Raw genomic sequence first — 26,335 nt, forward strand, 5'->3', positions numbered from 1 at the left:
TAAACCTGTATTAGTAGTGCTCGATTTAATAACTTAAAAGTAATTTTTGCTCAACATTTTATCTTAAACTTGTATAATACTTCCATTTTTTTTTAGTTGTATCCCCCCAGAACTAAAATCAAGCAAATTAACTCACTTGCATCTTCAGTCTGACTTTCTATTAACCTCTCTTTGCACTTACAACACTGTGAGTATGGAACTTGTGATCAAGTCCCAGGAATAACTGACTAAGTGCTAGTCAGCTAAACTGCAATACCTGGTAACAGATCTGTTCCTACCGTACTTCACAAAATAAAATGTACTGTGCTTTGTATAAGCACTGTGCTAGGATTTTGGTTGCGTGAAAGCCATAGATGTGTCCTTTTTTTCCCCAACAATATACACAGAAACCATCCAGGTCCATGTTGGAAAGTTTGGGGAAGTCAAAAGCTGTAACTTAGCAGTCATAGACTGGAACAGATGCATCATCAACAAACAAGTTTTCTTACTCAAAACAACTCCTTGAAGAAGAATAATTTTGAAAAGCTCTCTGTGTTCAGTGCAATATGCAGGATTACGTGGTGTGTTGACATGGAAATCGGACGGAAGGGAACAATTACTTGAGGGCTGATTTTAGGGCTCACTGGCTGCTTCTGCATAAAAGTACAGCCCTGAAGTCTTCAAAGAACTTTTTCAGAAAGCAGCAATTAGATTAGATGGATAACGCAGGAGCCATGATATGAGAAATCTTCCATTACTCAAGTCTATCAAATCACACTGCCTTCCACTGGCAAACAAACAAAAGTAGCTTCAGCATGCCACAAAATCATGGTTTATATAAAATTTAGACCCTTATTTCAAGCACTGTGAAAGAGCAAGGAAGAAGAAATAAAACAATTTATAACTATGCTAAAAAAGGCAAAATAATGCCAGTATGCCTGTATCGTTTCAAAGTTACAGATAGCATCAATTAGGTTTCTTTGTTAAACCCTTCTTAAACAAGAAAGCTCTTCTTGTAATATTTAAATCATGGTATTTCTTAAGAAGCCAAACACAGGAAAATGAGAAAGTACCAATTCACTACTAATTTTGTTCTTTCTGCCTTCATCACACATCTACTTCCTGTGTAAATTGACCTGTCACTATTTAAGAGGATATTGATTTCATTTAAGAAAGGCAGGAGAATTTTCATGTGCTTTATTGGTGGCAAAAAAAGAGAAAACAAAAAACCAAACAAAAACCCCACACTGTGAAAGGACAGTTACAGTCATCTACAACAACTGTAATACATGCATAAATATAATACCCATATCATTCACGTAACAAATCTGCAAGAATCATACATTGCAACTGTTAGCCAGTCTTTCTTTTTAAGTAGTTAGAGTTACATATTGTGGCAAAATGGAGAGGATTCAAGGATAACCCAAGTATCTCACATCCAACAACAGGATTAGAAATTAAAGCAAAAAAAATTAACTCATTCTTCCTTTGGAGATAAATTTTAGATGATATATCATTCTGGGTAGAGCACTCCACATGTGTTCACGGTAGACAAATAGCTCAGAGCTTATGATAAAAAAATAATTTAGTTATAGTTAATCCCATGCTTTCCAGGTATTATACTCAGGGAACAGAAACTGGGTTGCTCTATTTTGCTTTTTTTAGATGTATGTGGCTACCAACAACTGGAAAATTGCAACATAACCTCTTTCTGATTTTTCGTTCAGAACTATTTTAACTTCAAAAAGAGAAAAAAACCTTTATTCACAACATACATTAATTATTTACTATTTCTTCATATGCTGGATTCAAATACTAAATATTTTGTAATACAGATACTACAGACACTAACAAACTGATTGACAGGATATGTAATGTCTGTAATTTGGTCTGACATGACTCACTAGGAACAAAATTAAAAGAAATCAGTCAACGGCACTGCAAAAAGTACCCTTCCACTCTTACAGCCAAGGGACACCAAGTACGTTGTTTTTCTTTTCTTTAGCTCAAACCCAAATGGTACACTCAGAAAACTGTGTTAATCTAAGATACATGCCTCTGATTTTATATGCAATAATAGTATTCCAAGTAGCATATTTGAACATAGCACAAGTATTGACATTAAATGACGCAGGTAATATACAAAAAGAAATTACTGAAAAGTGTTCAGATCCTCTGTCATTACTGTGTGCTTAAGTTAAGACGGAAACAGGTTCAAAAAACCTTTCGGGACAAATACTTTCCTAAGTGTAAAACACTAAGCCATTGCTCCCTATCCATGCTCTTTTGCCTGAGACAAAAAACCTAAACAACGAGGCAAGCAAACTACCTCTGGACACAAAAAGGAAGGAGTTGCAACCATATGGTCTCTTCAGGAAATTCTGCCCTCAAAATGGGAAGTTTCTTTATGCCTATGTTGTGCTTGCTCTGTTTTATCTGTATGAAAAAAAAGTTTTGTTCAACAAATAAACAACGGTATCAGGCACAGCACACTGAATATAAACTCTGCTGCAAACAACCTCTACCTGCAGTATCTGCTGACAAAGACCAGCTATTGGTATAGTACTATGCAGAGAACACTGTCCTGTGAAAGCTGCAGTATGGAAAACAACATTTAGCAAATCTGAGGAGTTTCATTTTGGAAACATTTTAAAACTGAACTAAAGAGTTCAGGAAACAGCGTTGATTTCCTGAGAACATAGAGTGCATTCACGATGAATCACCGTCAGTTGAGATCACTGTTAGTTCCATAAAAGCAAAATTACAGAACAAAACATTTTAGGAACAACTTATCAACCAAGCAATTGGATATGATTTGCAAATAAAACCATGGGTAATTTGGGAGAAAAACTGATCCTCGGAGAGATAAACAATAAGGATATGATTAAACTGCTTTAAATGACCTAGGTCTCCTGTTAAAGAAGGTGGTCAGAACAAAATTTTCAACCATCTTTAGTATTTGCTATTATGTTGTAAAGGGCAAACATTTCCAATAAAGGAAATTCAAATATCTATGAAGGAATACAAAGTTGCAGGATAGGCTTAAGATATGTTTTTACTGTTGGAAATGTTAATGAAACACTGACACCTGGATAAAGATCTGATTTGTTTGCTTGATAAATAGATAATATTAAAAATCTAAACTTTCGGTGTTAGGTTTTTAAGAAGTTCATTCAGCAGCTTCACAGTCCTTGTATTTTGTTCTCCATTATGCTTAATTCTGTATGCAGTACGGGTAAGAAGGCTAAAGACTTCTTTGCTTGAGTCGGTTGTCTCAGTAATCTGAAGGGAAACAGGAAAGATGGGAAATAATGTAATCATGTTGCTAGGTACTAAGAATTCTCCATTAATGCTTGCAACAAACCCACAAATTTGTCCCTCACCAGTGAATATATGAAATGCTCCAAGTTTAAAAGCAACTTCTGCCAAGATGTCTCTTTCATATGTCTTGGTGGAACTGAACAATTTTGAGATTTCTACTGTTCTCTCAAGTTGAAGTGAAACAAATGAAAAGGTCAGAAAGTTTTTAAAGGAAACACAAATTGCCAGACAGTGTAACCATTTATAAGTCATCTCCTTAGGAAACAACTGAAAGCACATGAAGATGTTGGGTGAATTTGGGGAGACAATTCAGCTCTGTAAAGCTTTCAGAAGTACCAGGAAAAGACCCTAAGTTGCAATTTTTGTAGATCAGGAAGTACTTTACATACTTGTTATAAACCCAAAGTTTACTATGCTAACCAAAACCACTGTCATGCACCCCAGTTTTGTTCCCCAGCATTCTGCTCTTCTTATATTGTCTTCAGGCCTTTTCAAATCACATGGAGAGCCTAGCTACTCATCAATGATTACACAGAATTATCAAATGGTTTGGGTTGGAAAGGACCTTAAAGACCATCTAGTTCCAACCCCACTACGTTGGGCAGGGCACCTTCCACTAGAACAGGCCTTAAACACTTCTGGGGATGGGGCAGCCACAACTTCCCCGGGCAACCTTCTCCAGTGTCCCACCACACTCACAGTAAAGAGCCTTTTCCTAATATAAATCTATCCACTTTCAGTTTAAAGCCGTCCCCCCTTGTCCTATCACCGCATGCCCTTGTACCAAGTCTCTCTCCAGATTTCTTGTGGCTCCCCTCCAGAGACTGGAAGGCTGCTATAAGGTCTCCCTGGAGCCCTCTCTTCTCCAGGGTGAACGAGCCCAACTCTCAGACTGTCTTCACAGGAGAGGTGCTCCAGCCCTCTGGTCATCTTCATGGCCCTCCTCTGGACCCATTCAAGCAGGTCCACGTCCCTCTTGTGTTGGGGATTTGAACGTACTACTCCAGGTGAGGTCTCACAAGAGCAGAGCAGAGGGGCAGGATCATCTCCCTTGACCTCCTGGCCATACTCCTTATGATGCAGTCCAGGAGACAGCTGGCTTTCTGGGCTGTGATTGCACACTGCTGGCTCATGTTGAGCTTCTCATCAGCCAACACCCCCAAGTCCTTCTCCTCAGGGCTGCTCTCAATCCAGTCTCTGCCCAACCTGTAGCTGTGCCTGGGATTGCCCAGACCCAGGTGCTGCACCTTGCACTTGGCCTTACTGAACCTCATGAGGTTTGTGCTCGCCCACCTCTCAAGACCATCAAGGTCCCTCTGGATAGCATCCTTTCACAGTATTTGACAGATATGATCAGACTGACATACTCTGGCCTACAACAGCTCATGAGCATCCCATGCTGGGGAATACTCGAGTTTTGAAAGTTAGTTATGTTGCTTTCTGTAAAGATATTGCCTTTAGTCTTCCTGAAGAGGTTTAAAGTAGAAGACTAGTATGCATTGCAGCATCACTGCTCAACAGCCACACTCCTCAAAAGAAACACTAAACCCAAGAGACTGTAAAAGTCCATACAACCCCCTAAATTTTATCATTATATTCTTACGCGAAGGAGAAATTGATCATGTGTGAACTTACACCTAACATGCTGGAAATACCTTAGCCCTTCTAATCTCATACCGAGACAGCACTATTTACCTTGAGAGAGAAAAACACATTTTATTGCTTGTACCAATATACTTAAAGAATGTCAGCAACAATATAGCAACATGCAATGGGGATACTTCCAAATTTTACTCCTCTTTAGCTTTTTTTTACACCTTAAGTGACATTCTCTTGATATAAGGAAAGCAAGTGCCTGGAAAACATAGGGTTAAGATACTTTTAACTTAACTTAGGTCTAAGATAGAGAACAATGTTTGTTAAGTCTGGGGTGTGACAACAGAATTTAGTAGTCTTACTAACAAGAGTGATCTATTTCTTTCCATCCTTCTAATGAGTGACTATCCTTCTAAATATCAGTTAGTTTGGAGACGGTGACTCCCGAACACCTGCTAGTTCAGGACACTCCTTGTCTGCCCATCCTGTTCTGCTTGCAGTAAATTTTGTACTAAGGTCAGACTGTTCTAAATCTTTGCCAGCCATCAGAAACTTGCAGACATGGTTGGCTTCAGCTAATTTGTGATTACTGGGGCATCCAACTGTGCCAAAGGTGAAAAGTGCACCCTGAGGAAGACTGCTTACTTCATCTTGAAGACCCCTGCCCACAACCATCAAAGGGGAGTGCACAAGTGCCAAAAGGGAGGAGACTTATGATAATGAGTATCTAAACTAATTATAATATCCCTGTCAAACTCTCGGGAACCTAATGAATATGCATGTTTGTGTGTAATAAATATCTGCTTCCTTAACTCCTCGGTGTGCAAGTTAGGAGGAGCAATCCCCCTTGCACCCAGCGCCGTAATAAATATACCTGCTTTATAACTCTCTCTGAGTTGTAGAGTCTGATTCCATGCTTCACTCTCACATCTCCATTCTTTTTTTCTCTTATCATACTGTTTTTCTCTCTGGCTTTTGTAAAGCACCAAGTGTTTGCCTCATCAATGCTAACACTCGGTAACTAGCTGTTTTACTTAATAGAAAACAGAGAGAAGACAGTTCCATCATCTCTACCGCAGATCAGCAGTGATTTATAAATAGGGAAAATGAAATGTTTTGGACGAGCATGGCCAAATGTCTGTGCCAGGTATAAATGAACTGTAGATATCCCTTAACTGCAAGCTAGTGCTCCAACTATTTCTGCAGCTGTATAGTTGAGACAGCAACCGCTTCAGTGAGATCTTGTCAAGAAGTGTTAAGAAGGAAAATATTTTGACTGTGGCTGAAAATAAAGATGTAGCAGGCTAGGTGTAGCTGGTGTAGTCATAATATTCTTTAATTCTCTGTTATGTGATTTGTGGATTTGTTGTGGGATTTTTTTTTTAAGAGACAGGAACTTAAATCTAAAATAGTAAGAACCCCATGTTTTACTTACATTGAAAAAAGGGAAATACTTACATGGTAAGTAAATTCCTGCACAATCGTATGTCCACCAGATGAAAAGAGCAAAAAGTTGGTAAGAAGATGTGTTATAAGACGCTGGTTACAACACCGCTCTGTATGTGTTATACTGTGTACAGCAGACTCCAGATCTTTGACAGAAAGGACTATACAGTTGAAGAGCATCATTAGATGATTGTAGACTGCTTTAGCTTCTACCTGTAGGAAACAATTTCAAAGGATGCAGGATCAGAGAAGATCTTGCAGAGAAGATCTAAGAAATACTTATGGTATTTTTCCTTTGGATTTATTCACTAACAGGAAACTGAATCCTTGGCAGAAATTACCCAAACACAAAAAGAGTTTGAGCAGGGAGAACAGGGAAGGAAGGGCTGTACACATTTCTTTCATACTGATTCAGACAGAAGTGGACAGAATGGATTTTTTAACTTTCTTAGGTCTTGCAAATTAAGCAGACAGGGCATCGAGCCAGGATTTGACCTTTTTTTAATAATAAATGGAAATGGAGAAATTCCCTCAGCAGAACAGAGTCAGATTTTTGCATTGTGGACAAAAGAACAGAGGCTCCTCAAGGGCTCATTTCAGTATTGCCACTACAAATCAGTTAAATCCCCATGCGATCTGGCCTCTCCTGATAAAATGTCCTGGTATGAATGCAGTTTTTTTCCTTCTTCCTGTGTTGTTTGCAACTTACGTTTTTACCTTTTGAGTTAGCCCATAAAAACTAATTTTTACGGCAAGTAGAAAACAGAAGATTTTGGCACCTACACAATTGAAAAAAAAAAGTATAAGCAACTATTGCAAAAAATCCCAACAATAATTTTGTTCCCTATATTAAAAATAAACCAAACTGGTAGAAAAAACCAAAATGAGTAAGTGCAGAACAGTGGAAAAATACACCACTGCAGACCCAAAGGAAAAAGACACCCGTTTCTCAACTGTGTTAATGAGGAAAATTTGTTTCAGTCATTCACCGACTTTGCCCTGCACTATTACCAATTCAACATAAAATATCTGAAAAAGCTGCTACTTTTGAATTATGTCACCCACCCTCGGAGACTCAGTGACAAAGTTACTATGACCAACCTCCAAGATTTGTTTCTCCAGTGTTTCAGAGTCTAAAGGTATAAAGGACTCTAACAAATGATTGAGTAGCAGTATATTGAGTCCTGCACAAATGAGTGAAGACTGGTGAACAGCAAAATTAGCCTCCTTCTTCTTTAAATCAGTTTAACTCTATATATTCCTCTCTTGCTGATATTAAGCTGCTATCTAAAGTAAGTAAGTAGCAGGAAGACAAAATGTTAAGTCATGAGTGCATGCCTTTCCACACAAAAATAGGCTGCATTGAAAGTCCTCCAGCTTGGCATTTGCTAGAGGTTCCCATCCCATCTTAATCCTTAACTGGTGCAGGGGTTGAGGAAGAAAACACTCTATTTAAAAGAACTGAGAGCTAACCCGCCAAAGGACAAATTAAAAGAAAAAAGCAAATATCTAACTAAAGGCAGAAGCTTTGCATGAACTGTGGGAATGCTTCTGAAGTAGCCTGACCTGTGGAAAAAATAAGTCTTACTTGAAGTAACTACAGAAAAGAATCATAATGAACTGAAATATTAGACCCCTGGGAAGAGATGAGTAACTGTGTGGGCTGTCTGTGGAAAAGCTTTTTTCTTACTAAAGTTTGTCGTACATTATCACAAAAAAACTGATAGAATAGGGCAGACACAGGGAGATAATTTTGGGTATGGGTCAATGTAATTTCTTTCTGCAACTCCAGAGTTAGAACGACAATACAGAGATCTGCACCTACAGTCCTTCAGCTTTTTATTGCTTGGGTGTTGCCTTCTTTCCCAAAACCAGTCAATCCCAGTTTCTTCACTGTAGCTCAGCCAACACCCCAACCCACTCCTAGACTCTAAGAAATTAAAGAGGAAAAATTTTAAGGGACTGGGATGTGAGCTTGTGTTTGTAGTGCCATCTGGGCTGCAGGAAGGAAGGGGAGGAAATAGAATGTTGAAGAACACACTGTGGTACATGGACCACTAGACGCAAAATGAAAGTATGATGTTTTTCTAGCATGGTATACTGGGCAGAATCTGTTTTAAAAATAAATAAATAAAAATGGAGCTGCTGCAGCCAAATTTTGAATCTGAGCTTTGTAGATCAGATTGCTTAGGCCAGTTCAAACTTCTGTAATAGGTCTAAATTAAAGGCTTTCATGCTATTTGCATAAATACACAGACTCATAGCACTCTTCATGCAGTACAGCGCATGAGGTTAGAACAGTTTCCTTCTGTTAGAAACCCAGCATATTAGGGAATATAACATACTTTTTACAGTCTCATAAATGCAAAGTATCAGTATAGATACATATAAGAAATCAGAATAGATGTTCAAAGTTAAGATTCATAGCTGTGTCTGAAAAGTATCTTTACTGCTTCAGCTGCTGTTGCAATTTCTCTTGTGTTTCCTTATCAGAAGATGCCGTAACACAGCAGTGCTACACAGTGATTTAAAAAATACCATTCCTAGTGTAGTTTTACTGGTGATTAAAAACACCCAAGTTATCAAAAGAAAGACAAGAAGGTGCTTATCTATACAATATACAATATACTTTAAAAAGAGGGAAAATGTTTTATAGATGTCACCAACTAAATCCACAAAATTATCTTTCAGCTTCTCTACTGGAAAACAATTCCCAGGAGACCTTGTAAAGCCAGTACTTTCTCCAGTATAGAACTTTCATTTTTCTGGTGTGCACTATTTGTTTTATAGCAATAAGATAAAAGCAGAATATTGACTGCTTATTGCTGCTTAACATCACTACATTACGCACCATTGTTTGAGTCCTTTGTTGATTTTCATTTTGAGGACAGTAGTAAAACGCCAGCAGCCACAGCAAAGCATCTGGTTCTACAGCAGCCTTCAGTAATTGTTCTGCAGCAATATCTAGCCATTCTCCAAAACGAACAACCAAAAACCAGATTTCAAAAAGGTCAGCAGCAGAACTGGAAAATGACAAAGACAGAACTAAGTATTTCTTGTTAACATTTTTAAATGTCTTAAGTTAACTGCAAAGGGTGCTGGTCTGAAAATAAAAAACCTGAAACTATTCTTCCATAGATATGCCTTACCTGCTAAACATACAGCCATGTACTACTCTACTGTTTGCAGTCATGGCCAAAGGAGACACACCCGCTGTTACTAAGAGATTAACTTTGTCAGTAGGACAGAACATTACACCAGCTTCTGTGGCAAAATATTATGTATTAAATATATATCACAAAATTAAACTTTATCAACTATACTCTCCAGCTGAAGGATTTTCAAAACTTTAAGTAATATCTCAAATGCTGCATTCTAAGACACTGTTGTTTTATATTGCTTTCCAGTTTCTTTCTGTTGCTTTCCAGGGTTATTTTCTGGGTTTTGGTAATTCATGAGGAATTGCATTTAGATGGACTCAATATAAAGGTTTTAAGGATATTCATCTTCAGACTCTTAAATTCAGGTACTCTTTAATGAAAATTTTGAAGGTATTTACATCTGGGTTTCTGCATAAGAAAAAGAAAGATGAGAACGAACCACAGCTCATTGCTAGAGTTTCTCACTTGTACTTTTCTGAAGTTAAAATAAAGAGAAATAACAGGAAAATGCAAAACAACAGTAGGCATCTCAAAGCAAAAAGTCAAACTAAATGGGGAAGGAAAGACAGAAGTACAGCTGGAAGGAATGAAGAACCAGGTACGATTATTCCTATTAAGTTTGGGAAAAGTTTTAAGCATTACAGGTTTTTCTTAAGCTTTATTCCAGGGTGTCGTGGTTTAAACCCAGTCAGGTAATTCGTTCGCTCACTTCCCCCCCCCCCCCCCTTTCTTGCCCTCCCCCTGCTCTCGGAGGGATGGAGAGGAGAATCGAAAAGAATGCAACTCCCACGGGTTGAGATAAGAACAGTTCAGTAACTAAGGTATAACAGAGATCACTACTGCTACCACCAATGATAATAATGATAAAGGAAATAACAAGGGAACAGAATACAACACCTCAGCACCAGCTGACCGATAACTCGCCCCCCAAGCCCGACCAAGCTCCGACCGATACCTCCTCCAACCCTGCAGTCCCCCAGCCCTTCCGGCTAACTCCCAGTTACATCCTGGGCATGACGTGCTGTGGTATGGAATACCTCTTTGGTCAGTTTGGGTCAGGTGTCCTGTCTCTGCTTCCTCCCAGCTTCCCCTCCTCCCTGGCAGAGCATGAGGCTCACAAAGTCCTTGGCCAAACCAAAACATCCGTGTTATCAGCTCTGTTCCCGAGCTGAAAGTCAAAACACAGCACTGCACCAGCTACCAAGAAGGAGAAAAATGACTGCTACTGCTGAACCCAGGACATTATCCACCCCTTATTCCATACCATTCACGTCATGCTCAGATCCCACATTTTCAATATACCATCACTCTTATCTCGGTGCACTCTTATCTTAGTGCATGGACCAGTCCCTATAAAGCTGCTGCGTCCATCTGGTCCATGTCAGGCTCCATCTCTTGTAACAGTCTTCCAGAGCAGGAGAGACTGTGTGCAGTGTGCACACTCGTGAATAATCTGGGCAATAGTGTCCATTGTTAAGTCCACCCCTCGATCATGAGTCCATCTCTGTGTTGCATCTCTGCTCTGATGGCCTGAAGTGCCATGGGCCCACCAGGCTCAAAATAATTCACTGTCCCCTTCAGCAGTTTCTGCAGCTTGTTGCTGGGGACTCCATACAGCTGCCTTCCATCTCCGATGCTTCCAAAGCACTGGAGGGGCCCAGTGGACTAGATACTTGCCCATACTGTCACACACACCCTGCCACTCATGACTCTCCCGCCTTGGGGAAAATCTCTTGGTCCCCCTATATTGTTGTCTAACCCCAGACAAGACCCAAACCTGACTCTGCTTAACTTTTGAGATCAGACAAAATGGTTGTGGGTAGAACACAGTCTGTGTGTGTGCCAACATGCTGATCCCCATCACAATCAGCAGGCAGGTCCCAAGGATACCCAAAGGCCATTCAGAGCCTTCAGAACTCTCAAACGATGCTGCTGTGCTTGTCACTGGGGCTGGTGTAGCTGCTGTGCCTCCCGGCTCTCCCACCACCGGCTTCTCTTTTCCTGAGTCCAGCTCTTCCTCCTCTGCCTTGCTGGGAAATGCTGCGTGGTCTCCTGCATCCTCCTGGGGCTCGGCGGGCGGCTTCCGGGGAATGCTCTCGGCCGTCGCGGGGCTCGGCTCCTCCGCGGGGCTCGGCTCCTCCGCCGCCTTCTCCCGCTGCTCGGCAGCCGCTTCCTTCCTCTCCTCGACCGCCCCGACCTCCTCCACCGGCAGCCGTCCCCTCGCGGCCTCCGGCCCCGCTCCCGCCGCCGCTTGGTGCCCGGGGCCGCTCTCCCGGGCCGGTTCGGCTGCCGCCGGCTCCCGGGGCCGCTCCCCCTCGGCTCCCCGCAGCCTCACGAAGATGGAGAGTAGGGTGAGGGCCAGGCCGGTGAAGAGCAGCCGGACGGCCAGGTACAAGTCCACGGCCACGTCCGTCCAGCCCTGCTGCTGGAGCCCGCCCGTATTACAAGCCATTGCCATGAAGCACAGTGAGACAAGAACCTTAGCCCAGGCCCCACACTTGATAAACACTAACACAGCAAATACCGGCTCTAAGTAAGTTACAACATTCTGAAGCTGTGAGATCAACAAGAACAACTCTGAGAGCCAATAAATCAGCATTGCGACGAGTGACTATTAATCCGGTCAGATCTGTCATTATCTCAACCCTTCGTGCCCCACGTTGGGCGCCAAAAGAACTGTCGTGGTTTAAACCCAGTCAGGTAATTCGTTCGCTCACTTCCCCCCCCCCCTTTCTTGCCCTCCCCCTGCTCTCGGAGGGACGGAGAGGAGAATCAAAAGAATGCAACTCCCACGGGTTGAGATAAGAACAGTTTAGTAACTAAGGTATAACACAAATCACTACTGCTACCACCAATGATAATAATGATAAAGGAAATAACAAGGGAACAGAATACAACACCTCACCACCCGCTGACCGATAACTCGCCCCCCCAAGCCCGACCAAGCTCCGACCGATACCTCCTCCAACCCTGCAGTCTCCCAGCCCTTCCGGCTAACTCCCAGTTACGTCCTGGGCATGACGTGCTGTGGTATGGAATACCTCTTTGGTCAGTTTGGGTCAGGTGTCCTGTCTCTGCTTCCTCCCAGCTTCCCCTCCTCCCTGGCAGAGCATGAGGCTCACAAAGTCCTTGGCCAGACCAAAACATCTCTATCAGCTCTGTTCCCAAGCCGAAAGTCAAAACACTGCACTGCACCAGCTACCAAGGAGGAGAAACATGACTGCTACTGCTGAACCCAGGACACAGGGGACTTCAAGGGCTGCTGTGCCACCCCTTACAGGAAACTCCAAAAGAGCTGAGAAATTTCAGAAGTTGATGAAGTTGTCTGATACCATCACATTATCTGGGGAATGTGACAAGATCATAGTTGGAATATACTGCTTTATATTTAAGACTTTCTGGAAGAGTGGGCTGCACAGTTTTATGGATGAAGGTATGGTGTATGCAGATGGTATTCTGCCTGGAGTATACTGGTCACTGATGTTGTCTACAGATATACCAGGAATTACTGATCCTGAAAATGGTATTGTCTATATGACATAAAATTTCAGCGTCTTAAAATCCTATTCCTAGGACACAAATCCACCACACTGGTATTTCTGGATAAGCATGTTAACTGATATCAGACATAAGAGGTTGACATAGAGAGAAAACAGAATACTGAGGTGACTGCTATAAAAGTCACCACTGCGGATATTCCACAGCTTTTGGAGGGGATGGCTCAGAATGCTGTGATGTGTGACAAAATCTGAGATTAAAATTCCTTAGCTAAAAGAACAGGATCAGCACTGGTAAAGTCTTTGAAGATACTAGAATCTGGAAATTCAACATTAAAAAACTTTGACAAAAAAGAGGTGATTGTGATCTAGAACAACAGCCTACTTATCTGACCATAAGTCAATGCTGTGACAACCTAAGTGGGTAAGCTAGCTTTGAAACCCAGTGATTTACAATCAAAAATGGGATTTAATTAAAAGTTAAGAACTGAAAACAAGTAACTATACTTAGGGTAATATTGACAGTATTTAGGACTGTCAATGTTCATTGCTCAAAGGGTAAATACAAATCCTTAAACTTTATGCATTAAACATTAACAAGTACTTAGCAGAATAGGATTTAATTCTTGACTAGAGAGCCTAGGCACCACTTACAACTCAACATATCTTTCCTGTACCATCGAAGTGTCCAGTTTGGATTCACGTACCCTCCACTTCTGTCCCTGCTGCTGTTTCTGTCTGCTCAGAACAGTCCCAACAGTCTCTGACTGTCAGCTGTTCCACTGTCATTGCCAAAAGCAGCCCTTCACTTTCTCTGGGACTTCCCCCCGCAAAATATACATCAATTGGTTTCTGATTTAAAATGTCATATAATATTTATTAGATGACTTCATGTAATAATAGTGGCACAGAAGCAATCTGTACACAGCACCTTGCTGAAAGAGTTACATTTGGTGTAAAATAAAACCACTTAAAACCAGGCTATATAAACAGAAAGCACTGAGTATAAGAAGCAAGAGGAAACGCTGCATAGTGGTATTTTTCACTCCTCTGTTAATCTTAGAATCACAGAATCATAGAATCATAGAATAGTCAGGGTTGGAAAGGACCTTAAGATCATCCAGTTCCAACCCCCCTGCCATAGGCAGGGACACCTTACGCTAAATCGTATCACCCAAGGCCTCGTCCAACCTGGTCTTGAACACTGCCAGGGATGGAGCATTCACAACCTCCCTGGGCAACCTATATAATCTTACTACGTACAAAGGATGCAGAATCAGGAATAAAGCAATAAAAGAAAATTGTATACAGTTTCCTTGTGAATATTAGTATTTAAAAACTCAAGCCAGATCCATTTTCTTTTTAACTGAGAGGGGTTTGGTAGAAAACATAATTGTTCCATGAGTTCTAAAGGAAGTAAGGGAATATTCTGGCAAGTACAATACTATTCAAACTAGTGTATTATCAAAGCAAAAGGGGAAAAAGACCATATAAGACAAGAAAAGGCTAGGCCACAGAAGGAGAACATATATATTTCTATTATTGTAATACAGTATGATGAATAATACTCGTTTTATTTGTTTATTCTAAGTTTCAGTTATGTGTTTCTTTAAGAAGCCAGGGTCAGCTACTGGTCACACTCCAAGGGCGGAAAGGTTTGACAGACTTCAGGGATGAACATGTAAGACACAGCACTGAACTGCAGCTTATACAGAAAGTGAGAAGCTGCCAGCAAAGAGCTCAGCCTCAGAGGGAACAACAAAAAGGTTTTTCTACCACTCAACCACAACAACAACAAAGTCTCCGTGAGTCAACTGAAACCAAGTGTGGATGCAAGTATCAGTCTTCCAGGACACAGTGGGACAGTTGGGTATCTTTTGCAAGTCTCTCTGGCCTAAGCATTCCATGTTTCTATTGAAATATTTCAGGTTTAAAATAAAAATTAGTTTATTTAAAAGCTGTTCAACTTTCTTTGGAAAGCTGACTCTTGGAGCAGATCTAAGCAAGTCATGTCTCATCACACCTGGTATGAAAGACAGGGCAGCAACAGAGAGATGTATCTTTTATCATTCCTTTTGATACAGCCCTAGAGCATCTACTAACAAAGTAGAATTCATGTACACAAACACTATCATCATTATATCAACTATTCGGGGAAAAAAAAAGTGAAGGACCATAGGTCAGAAACATGGCAGGTCAGCTCCAACAGTAATATAACAAACAATGATACTGCATTCTAGCAGTCCTATGTATATATAAAAAAAAAAAACATCAAGAAGTTGGAAGTTTGGATGTTTGCATACGCCTGCAAAAAGCAAATACAACTAAAATGGTACTGCTCACAACAAACTCTTTCCAATACTAGCTGCTTTTCTGGTTGGAAGAGTTCTTGTTTGTCAATCCAGAATCGGTTTTAAAAGCTGCGGAGAGAAATGGGAGAGTAGGCAAGTAAGCAGTTCTGCTATACAGCTACCTATTTGCTGAAATGAAAGGAACAAGAAGATTTTATTTACTCAGAGGCTTATTGGACAGGTCTATAGGTGCTACAAACTTCAGGTTTAGTAAGTAAACAAAGTCCTATTCTTCAAAACAAATCTCTACTTTGAGAATAAGAAGCAAATGATGAAATGTAGCCACTGAAGACTTTGAATGACATGTCTTTTCACAAACTAACATAAAAAGGCCAAAAAAACTAGAAAATATAATACTGCTTACCTAACATTTGTATCTTCTACCAATGCTTTGAGCGTATCTGAAATGCGTTTCAAATGTGCAGACCAGTGTGTAGCTGGCAGCTCTGAGGAGGGAGGATAAACATAAAACTTTCAATTCTACTTTGTCCAGCTAGCAAAATTAACCATATTAATCTATCAGTAAAATCTGTGCAACCTGATTCAGTTATCATAAAGCATTTAAAATTTCATTTTGAAATTTCTTAATTTTCAACAATACTGATTACTGAGTTTCTAAGAACAATTCATTTACAAAGCTAAGTGATGAAGTACAGCTAGCAATATTCAAATGAGGCTGATGTACCCTTGCGTAAATGCCATCTCAATATATAATCAGTGCAGTAACATTGTCAGAGGCTCTTGTACTAGCTGAAATTATTGCTCATGAAAAACTGTATCATATTGAACAGTATCATAAAACTGCATTATATTGATCAATAAAAATGGGAAACCTAAAAAAATAATAAATTTTGCAATCTAAAGTGTCAGCAGAATTCAGGCTTCAGAGACAATTGGCAAGGCTATTTCTGGTAACACGTATGAAAATTTTCATGACAACTAATATTATAAGAATATTTTGTATTTTTACAATCTCAGTAACATGTTGAGTTCTAGAAAATTAAGCACCTTTTCTTTATAATTCACTTCTGGTTTAGTTTTCTTTAAAGTTACATCTGCATTATTGTTACATGAGAATTTGCTTGGGTTTTTCAGGAACATTTAAAACCTCTCCCAACCAAAACAAAACATTGAAAGATTATTATTAAAACTGGTAAGTCAACACAACCTGCTTAAGAAATGGCAAAATTTTTTCTTCATGCCTTTTAAAGTTATTTGAAGAGGTACACAGATGATGCAGGTTGGCTAATGCTACAAATATTTCGTGAAGAAACTTACCAAAAGGACGTCTGAGTAAAGCTGTTACAAGAGGCTGGTGATGGTAAGGAAAGTACGCCTTCAGTGAAAATTTATGCTAAGATACAAAATCATTATTTTAAGAGCCTTCAGGTCAGTTTTCAAAACAAACTCACAATGAACAATCTCATCTAAGGTAGTAATTAACAATACAGACTGAAGCAAGAGAACAGAAAAGTAACTCTACACTTAATTTTAGGATTTTGTATTAAAAAAGATGGGGATAGTTAGGAAAAGCTTGCTTAGAAAAAGTACTTTCGTATTTTTTTAAATGTATGCCTTAAAAAAAAATTCAGACTATGAAGAAAATTACATTTTAATATTCTTAGGCTTTTTCCCTGCAATATCAAGTCTTCAACTCTTAACATGAAGAGGTTAAAAGAGACACCAATTAGTTTAATTTCATTTTCCAGTATGAATAGCTTCATATTAAACTAAGAACTAATAACATCTACAATATCCGAGAGTGTGGTGTGGATTATTGCCTTCTATTCAGAAACGAAAACCTAAAGTTCTTAGGATCTGATTCAGCACAAGGTAGGGTGGTCATACATAACAGACTTGTCCTCAGTTTAGCTGGGTATGTATGACTTGTATACTATGAACATTGCTGCTTGTGTAGTTGAGACTAGCGGCAACACACCTTTAATCATACCTTTCATTTTTTGTTCTGCAAGTATCTACTGCAGGCTTGTCTAATGTGTAGTACGCATGTGCAAGTGCCACATGAACTGCCTTTGAGGTGGACTGAAAACTATCTGAATAGCCAGGCCCAGAGGGTGATGGTCAGTGGCATAAAGTCTAGTTGAAGGCCAGTAACTAGTGGTGTACCACAGGGGTCAATATTGTGTTTGATCCTGTTCGACATCTTCATTAACGATCTGGATGAAGGGCAGAGAGACACTAAACTGGGAGAAGTTTAGGCAGTTCTTTCCATATATAAGCCAACACAAAGTAGAAAACAAGGTTCAAAGAGAGAGACTGAGTCTGGATGTAGCTGGTTATAATAATTGCCCTGATGTATAACAGGAAATAAAAGTAGAATACTGGCTTAAAATATTTATCCAGTGATTTAAAACAAAATTCCCAAGTGAGAACCAGTGACAATTCTGAAATGATCAAGGGAAAATAATCCTGGAGGAAATTACAGTTTCCATCAACTGAACCTTAAAACTTTAAGTTCATAAATTTATAAGCAACATAACCCAAATATCCTTTGGTCAGCTTTCACTTACAGTAATGAAGAAAATCTGCTTGTACAAAATATGGAAAGGATTATCACAACAGTGATCTCAGTACACCCACTCTTAAATTCCTTATTCAATGCCTATATAAATGGTTTTTTTTCCTAAGTAGGTCTAAATCCCATGTTCCATTTATACCTTTTTCACTCTACCCAAACACAGATGAAGCAATTTAATTCCTAACCCCTGTAGCACTTTTTCATATTCTTCAGCTTTCCTTCTGCCAAACCTTGCTCTCTTTAAATAGTCTTCAAAGTTATTAGAAAAGACAGCTGTTTCTGACAGCTGTCACACTGCAATAGAGAGTCATACTCCTCCTCCCCTGCAAACCTGTGCAACTGGCAGACACGACCTGGTTCTTTTGAAAATTTTGGAGACAAATCTGTTTGCCTAGCCTTTTTTCAATTAATTGTGCTATAAATTCCTACGATCCTAGATGACCCAGCCAAAACCCTCTTCATCTTCTGTTGTTAATGGTTTTACCATGCCTCTGTGAAATGCTAATGAAGCACATTATGTTCTGTCAAGGGCATCCAGATACCACAAAGATGGGTACCATATGGAATAGATGTAATTATTGGTATGACAAAAAAAAAAATGTGATCTGATTGATTGAAACAAAGTTAAGGAAGCAGTCTGTGCTGCATTTTTCTAAGCCAGCTCTTAGTTAACATTATGGCTGATTAACAAACTGAAATGAAGGATTTAACAGTCTAAGATAATACCTTAATTAGAGCCTATGAATTAAACTGTATACAAGTTAAATAGAGGAAACTTAACATATAATAACACTTCAAAAAAAGTGGAAAATAGTCCATGTTGCAATGCCAATAGGTGAAGGACTTTCACCCTGAAGCAAATGTATCACCTGCCCAACAGGATTGGCTTTTGGGTGTCTTGACGAGCATGGAATCTTTATATGTGTTTTTCCACACAGTGTGACACTAGTGTGCAGCCAGAGTGGCATAAAATTAACAAGCACAGCACCTGCATGTGAAGCAAGACAGCTGCACTTTCATCCTTACTACATATTGCCTGAAGCTAGAAGACAGATTGAATCACACCACTTATTACAGGACAATGCATCACAAGTTCCAAGAAATCCCAAAATTTTCTTAACTACCATCTCCCTAAACAGATGCAAAAATCAAACGAACTGGAAATTTTCTAAAGTCTAAAAGTGAAATTTATTAAAAGATATGACACTTTTCAAACTTACGAACTAGAGTTAACCAAACAAAATTGTCAGGATGTGAAGTGACAGTGTGATTTGGGAGCCTAAAAAGAAGTTTGCAACCTATTAACAAGACAAGACTTTTTCATATCTCAATTTCAAAATTTAAAAATGAGAAGCTGATCCTGCTCTTAATTATATTAATACATACAAAAATAATTCTACTTAGTTCAGTAAGTGCTGTATAGAAATCTGTGCAGAAGAAGAGACATTAAGCTGGGATATCTGAATCTTCAGGCTGAGGAAAAACTTCTGAAAGCAAATGGTAAAGACCAGGAACTGAAACCAGTGTGTATTGCATCTTTTACCATCTGAACAGACAAATCTGACTATCTAGTATCCTACTTACAATTATTTTGAGAAATGAGTATGAGAGTATTATCTCTGTTTCACTTATCAGAAACCCTGTTACTGCAAAAATAAAACGTGCTAAAGTTTTTCATCCTTTCTGTAAGAGACAGATGATCATGATCATGTTCACTATACAGATAGAAACTTAACCACCAGGTGAACTGTCCTGTGAAAATCACAGTTTAGGTTGCAGGATTACTCCAGGGTGAAGTCAGGTAAATTGCTCTCTCATATCGGTTTCATATTATAATTTTATTCCCAGGTGAAAATGTTTGAATTGAACTTTGGCAATATATACAGCTATAGGGAGATGCTATTATTTATATATTCAGTCACCATTCTTAAGGGCAAAATTGTTCTTTGTGAAATTTTCTATCTTCTTACTGAAAAGAAACATTTAGAAATAGATCTTTACTAACCTGCTTGTTTTCATTCTGATGAGCCTGAAGGAAAAGCTGTGTAAACACCTGTATTATGGTCATAACTTCTGGAGTTCCATCAGTTTCCATCAATGCATTCCTAAGCATAGAGAAGTTAGACTACATTAGATCAGATAATGAGTCTGCTGTCACACCACTTAATTGAAATGAAGAAAAAAAAAGGTACATTGTTTGTATGCTGCAGATGCAAGCTGTGTTTGGGCTCATTATGCCTGACAAATGCTAACTTTGCAGGCTTTTTAAATTCTATTTTCCTTAAACAGACACCACTCCCCCCCACTCCCATACACATCTCCTACAAATAAACTAGATTTTGTAAGTGTATATATAGTATAAATGCAGACATAATTTATCCTATCAATAGGGAAAGAAGTTTAAAATTAAAAAAAAAGATTACCACTTTATTAGGAAAATTTGGCATCTGAGCAATCTTGTTGGGTTAAGATCAACTATTCCCATGTCTACAGTTAAGCATACTTGAGTGTTTTGTGGGACTGCATCCCATAGGCCATCTCAAACCAGAGAGAAATTACAATCTAGTACAATCTCCTGGGGTATGGTACCTGGAGAGAACAAAACCAAACCAGCCAAAAAAAAACCAAAACAACCCAACCAAAACCCAACCAACCAAACAAAAATATCTTGACTTAAACTGTTAAATATAACACTCCTACTGGAGCCAGGGAAACCAGCAAGAAAAGTTGTTGATCATATTCACAAGTTACATATTTAGAAAACTATACAAAGACACTGAAATGAAATATTAAACAATACAGCTGCTATTCAATTGCTGTGACTCCATAGCGATCATTAAGCAATGAATCAGCAGCACATACAGAAATGAGTGTATGCCAAAGATGTACTTTAGGTCAGTCCTTGCTACAGATTTAACCAATGCATTTCAATGTGCTTTCGATGATGAAATCATAAAATCTGCTGTGGAAGTTCATGAAGGTGAAAGCTTTAACTGGCCTTCCACAGGGTATAATGTAAACTTGAGCAAATGGAGCAGAAAAACACACAGGCAGCAAAGCGTAATAATCTAACTCCATAATGTTCTAAAAGGAAAAGAACACCTAATGTTACTGTAACAGAGAAATTTCACACAACTACTACAGGCAAATATAATCACTAATATAAACACAAAAAACAGTATACAGAAACTCAAGACAGTCTAAGTGTATGGACTTCTATACAGATGCACATAGCAACAAAGTAAGCCTCTACATGGGATATAAACCCAAAAGTTTTTATATCCAAGTAGATAAAACAATACTAAGATAAAAAAATATAGCACAATCAACTTCAATGAAAAGCATGCAAATACCAGGAAAAGTTATCCCTGAAAGAGGCAAAATGCTTAGATCTGTACTTGTAACATAATTAAGTACTCCCAAAATAAAAGGAGCTTTTTGCCAGCTGTAGAAACTCAACACACTTTCCAAGCAATGAAATACAGGTTCTTTATCAGCAGCATTCTAAAATCTCACGACTAAATCCTGAATAGTATTTTAATGTCTACACATCTCTTCATAACAACTGAAAGGAAGTTGTGGGTGCCTGACCCCAGGAAGCATTCCAGGCCAGGTTAGATGGAGCTCTGAGCTACCTGGGCTAGTGGAATTTGTCCCTGAAGGTTGAAGGAGGTGATCCTGACCCTCTACTCTGCTCTTGTGAGACTCCACTTGCAATACTGCGTACACTTCTGGTGTCCCCAACATAAGAAGGACAAGGAGCTGTTGGAGCAAGTCCAAAGGAAGTCACGAGGATGATCAGGGGGCTGAAGCAGCTCACATATGAAGATAGGCTGTGAAAGTTGAGGCTGTTCAGCCTGGAGAAGATGCGTGGAGACCTCAGAGCAGCCTCCCAATATTTGAAGAGGGCCTACAGGGATGCCGGAGAGGGACTCTTCATCAGGGACTGGGCGACAGGACAAGGGATGGTGGGTTTAAACATAAACACAGGAAGTTCAGGTTCGATATAAGGAAGAAGTTCTTTACTGTAAGGGTGGTGAGGCACTGGAATGGGTTGCCCAAGGCAGTTGTGAATACTCCATCCCTGGCAGTGTTCAAGGCCAGGTTGGACAAAACCTTGGGGGACACGGTCTAGTGTGAAGGCATCCCTGCCCATGGCAGGGGGTGGGAATTAGAAGATCTTAAGGTCCTTTCCAACCTTTCCAACCCTAACCTTTCTGAGAAACACCTCATTCATTTCTACCAAACAGAAAGGGAAAAGTTATGTTGTCTCATGATAGTTATAGCAAATATTTTAAGTACCATGCCCCTAAATAAGTCAAGAAACTTGAACAAATTTTGCTACCTTATACCATCACATACAGCGTCCAGCATAAGACATTAGTAGAGGTCTGCTGAAGTCACACCAGTTTTCATGTGCACCTGTCTTTGGGAAAGACCCTGGTCTCAACTATTCAGAAACTGTTAGCTGTGTTGAGACACCTGACTGCAGCAGAAGAAAGGACTGCCACAGCAATAGCTGCCAAGTGGTTCCACTTCCAAGCACAACAGTCTACAGTTTTTGCAGCAAAGACGCAAAGACTCTTCTGTTTCTGCTGCACAAACCTAAACATGTGCACAGACACACAAGCACCACAAACATGTACATCTTGTTTTCTTAAGAAGGAAAACACCTGATGCACAAAGAATTTCAGTCACTAAACCTGTATGTACTGAAACAGTAATACTGATAACCCTGGCAGTAGATAAACAAAAGGATCACCTCCTTTGACCTGCTGGTCACGCTCCTTTTGATGCAGCCCGGGATACGGTTGGCTTTCTGGGCTGTGAGCGCACACTGAAGCTGGCTCATGTTCATTTTCTCATCGACCAACACTCCCAAGTCCTTCTCCACAGGGCTACCTATAGAATCCCGTCCTGTTAACATCCCTAGCCAAGTTTACTTCTAACTGGGCCTTAGCTTTCCTAACCTGGCCCCTAGCTTCCCAAACAACATCCCTGTATTCTTCCCAGGCCACCTGTCCTTGCTTCCACTTTTTGTAAGACTCTTTTTTTCCTTCAAAGTTTCCCCAGCAGCTCCTTATCCATCCAAGGGGGTCTCCTGGGCCTCCTGCTGCACTTCCTTCTAGTTGGGATGCAACACTCCTGAGCTTGTAGCAGGTGATCCTTGAATATCAACCAACAGTCTTGGGCCCCCCTGCCCTCTAGGGCTGTATCCCATGGAACCTTACTAAGCAGGCTCCTGAAGAGGTCAAAGTCTGCTCTCTTGAAGTCCAGGGCAGTGAGCTTGCTGCACGCTCTTCTCACTATCCTGAGCATCTCAAATTTAACCATCTCATGATCGCTGCAACCAAAGCTGCCCTGGAGCATGCATTTCCAACCAGCCCTTCCCTGTTGGTGAACACAAGGTCAAGCATGGCATTGATCCAAGCATTTATTACAGGTGCCGGCAACTGACTGGGTGTGTTGGGATGGAATGATGCCCCCCTCCTCCAACACACCTAGTTTAAAGCATCCTTGACCGGCCTGGGAAGCCTCCTGCCAAAACCGCTCTTCCCCTTCGTTAAGACCAGCTACACCAACCCCCAGTAGACTTGGTCTACTAAATTTGAGTCTTATGTTCTAGACACCCAAACCCCTGACCATTCTAACCATTTACTAACCTGGCCAATCCTCCTAGCCTTTTTAAGGTCCTCCCCTGTATCCTGGAGAACTGATGAAAAGACAATCTGAGCTCCAGAGCCCCTAACCACTTCTCCCAGGGCTCTGTAGTCCTTCTTTATGTTCTCTCGGCTACTGCTATCTATATCACTAGCACCCACATGGGTCACTAGAAGTGGGTAACAGTCAGTGGGAGTTAGTAGAGCAGGCCTCTCTGCAACATCCCTGATCTGTGCCTCTGCTAGGTCAACACACCTCCCTTGAGACTGGATCAGGCTGATAGATGGGTGCTTCTGTTCCTTTCGAAGTACAGTCCCCTACTACTATGACCCGCCACTTTTTCCTGGCAGCAGCAGTAGTGATCTTGCAGCAACAGTAGTGATCCTCATGCTGGCATGGGCCAAACCATTTCAGCATTTATAAATTTCACCTTAATATCATATTTCAACCAGAAATATCTACTGAAGTACAAAATAAATTTTAAACTTTAAGGGCTAAAATACTATCAATGCTTATTACAACTTTTATGTAAAGTTCACAAGAGTTTTAACATTTTTCAGTATTTGCAGTATACTACATGGAAGGCGACATTAAGGCATGCAGATAAAGAAAAAGCCTGAAATTACATTACATCCCAGGTTATAATACTCCTTCTTGTAATGAAGAAAACCTCATTGTTTAAACTGATCATTTGAAACAATCTCCACTATAACTTCAACACTTACTTGAAAATTTCATTAACAATTCTGAAAATGGCAGGATGGTTTGCTGCTTGTGGCTGTTGGTAAACAAATTAAAGAAATTTAGTCACTAGTAAGAAACAACTCAAACAACTACTACTGTATTATTTACATGTTATTATTTACACTGTATTATTTAACTCATGGATACTATTACAATGCAATTATTAAACTCTAATTCTCAGATCAACTCTTACTAAACCCTCAGATTTTCTCAGGATTAGGTTCTTCAAAATAACTATGTCATGGAAGGAGATCCACAGTGATAGCAGGTAGGTCAAACAGCTGGTAAATGCAAACACCTGGGATATCAAGCTCTTTAGGACAACAGTTGCTAACAATACTAAAGGTGACAGAACAGGTTGTTGCACGCAATTGCAAGAGGGAAGAGACAGGGAGCAGATTTACAAAAAGCTTTTCTTTTTCTTCGCAGACAATCTGTTTTGGATGTGCTTTGAGATTGTTGCTATATCTTCAAAATTAAATTCCAGAAAATAGTTTTTTTTTTAATGACCTTTGTCTTTAATACTACCAAACACATTTTGGTTGAAGACATTTTTTCAGTGTTATCTTCTGTGAATTTCAGAGTTGCTAGTGCAAGCTAAGTATCTCAGCACATCAAAATGTTTTGTTTTTTTTTCTAAACAACTGAGGCTTTTTATCACACTACCACACAAAAGACTGCTTTAAATTATTAGATTAAGCATGCACTAGTACACATACTACTTTCTAATCCCATGTTCCTAAATTCTAAAATGTATTAGGCTTCTATAGATTGCAAGAATAATAACTACTTACACATTCCGAAAGTAGATTTTTCCTAAGTTAAAAAACAATTCCACACTATGTGCTTCTCAAGTTAACACCTGAAGACTTGATAAAAATACAGTTCTTGAACAATCCAGAGTAAGGCACATTTAACAAAATGCATTCTATAAACTTCATCATGTGTGGAAGGAACAGCATTTATAAATGTAATTTATTTTAACAGCCTTATGTACCTGACACACTATTAAAAAAAAAAACCAAACTTTTATGAGCTTGTTTCAAGCTAAAAAGCACTAGTAGATACATTTTTTCTGCACACAGGCAGAATGATGAACTTACTCTATATGGTCCTGTATGATAATCAGAAAATAAAGAGACAATATTTAATACAAACTTGTCTAGAAAAACTCCTTGTTTCTCACAGTTGTCTTTGCTATACTGCAAACATTAGATGGCACCTCATTTTCATGTTTTACCACGATTCTTGTTTGTCACAAGGCTGCAGCTAAATTGTCCTGTTGAACGTGTGCCATCTAGTGCTCGAGAGCATTTACAGCCGGTTTTTTTAAGAGAACAGCATGCAGCTTTTTTTGCAAGGCTGGTCTCCAAACTTCCACTGCTAGGAGAAGGGGAACAAAACTGTCTGGATGAGACAAAAGAGAGACAAGTTCATCCTTTTTTCTTCTTTTTTTTTTTTAAATTAAAAATTAATTTATTTTTTTAATTAAAAATTAATTTATTTTTTTAATTTAAAAACAAAAAAGGGGGAACTTGGGCTAGACAATCTCCAGAGGTATATTGAACCCCAGCCATTCCGCAGTTCTGAGACATCCCACCTACTTCTGTACACATACTTTTCTGATGAGGTACCAACACATGGTTTTTAAGATATACTGAACATAAACTAGACAGGGTCCATCCGCAGTCCCATACACACCAAGATCAAATCTTTTGAACAAGACCAAAATAAATGTACTGTATGCAACAATGAAAATCTCTCCACCCTTTCCTGCCAGACAGCAGGAAAGTCACTGCAGTACCCACTACAAGAAACCACAGTTAATAGCTCCTAGTATTTAATCTACACTGCTGAAATTACTATGAATTTCATCACTGGTATTCAAAAGGGAAAACAAAAACCAATCAACCAAACAAACCCACCCCCCCAAAAAACCCCACTGTTACCTAATTCCATGAGATTTTGATGAATGGACTGCATGGAATTAATTTGCAAGCACTAGAAGTAAGAATGCTATCATAGCGCAACAGTCTCCAA

The 26,335-nt window shown here is 39.6% G+C and overlaps 1 protein-coding gene across 2 annotated transcripts in view; it reads right to left on the minus strand.

Annotated features, from left to right (window-relative positions):
• Positions 1 to 1,157: 1,157 nt before the first annotated feature.
• Positions 1,158 to 26,335, minus strand: part of FANCC (FA complementation group C) — a 107,324-nt gene continuing 82,146 nt past the window's right edge. For both annotated transcript variants that reach the window (XM_061456333.1, XM_061456332.1), the window contains exons 9-15: positions 24,277 to 24,329; positions 19,896 to 19,995; positions 16,630 to 16,705; positions 15,716 to 15,797; positions 9,194 to 9,365; positions 6,355 to 6,555; positions 1,158 to 3,261 (exon numbers count right to left, since the gene is read on the minus strand). In XM_061456333.1, the coding sequence (XP_061312317.1) occupies positions 3,118 to 3,261; positions 6,355 to 6,555; positions 9,194 to 9,365; positions 15,716 to 15,797; positions 16,630 to 16,705; positions 19,896 to 19,995; positions 24,277 to 24,329 (828 nt within the window). In that variant the 3' untranslated portion in view covers positions 1,158 to 3,117. The remainder of the gene's footprint in view (positions 3,262 to 6,354; positions 6,556 to 9,193; positions 9,366 to 15,715; positions 15,798 to 16,629; positions 16,706 to 19,895; positions 19,996 to 24,276; positions 24,330 to 26,335) is intronic.

The sequence above is a fragment of the Pezoporus flaviventris genome, unplaced genomic scaffold (assembly GCF_033815535.1).
Source record: "Pezoporus flaviventris isolate CSIRO_AGI_PZ_B2104156 unplaced genomic scaffold, CSIRO_AGI_Pfla_v1 ptg000022l, whole genome shotgun sequence".
Taxonomy (NCBI): Eukaryota; Metazoa; Chordata; class Aves; order Psittaciformes; family Psittacidae; genus Pezoporus; species Pezoporus flaviventris.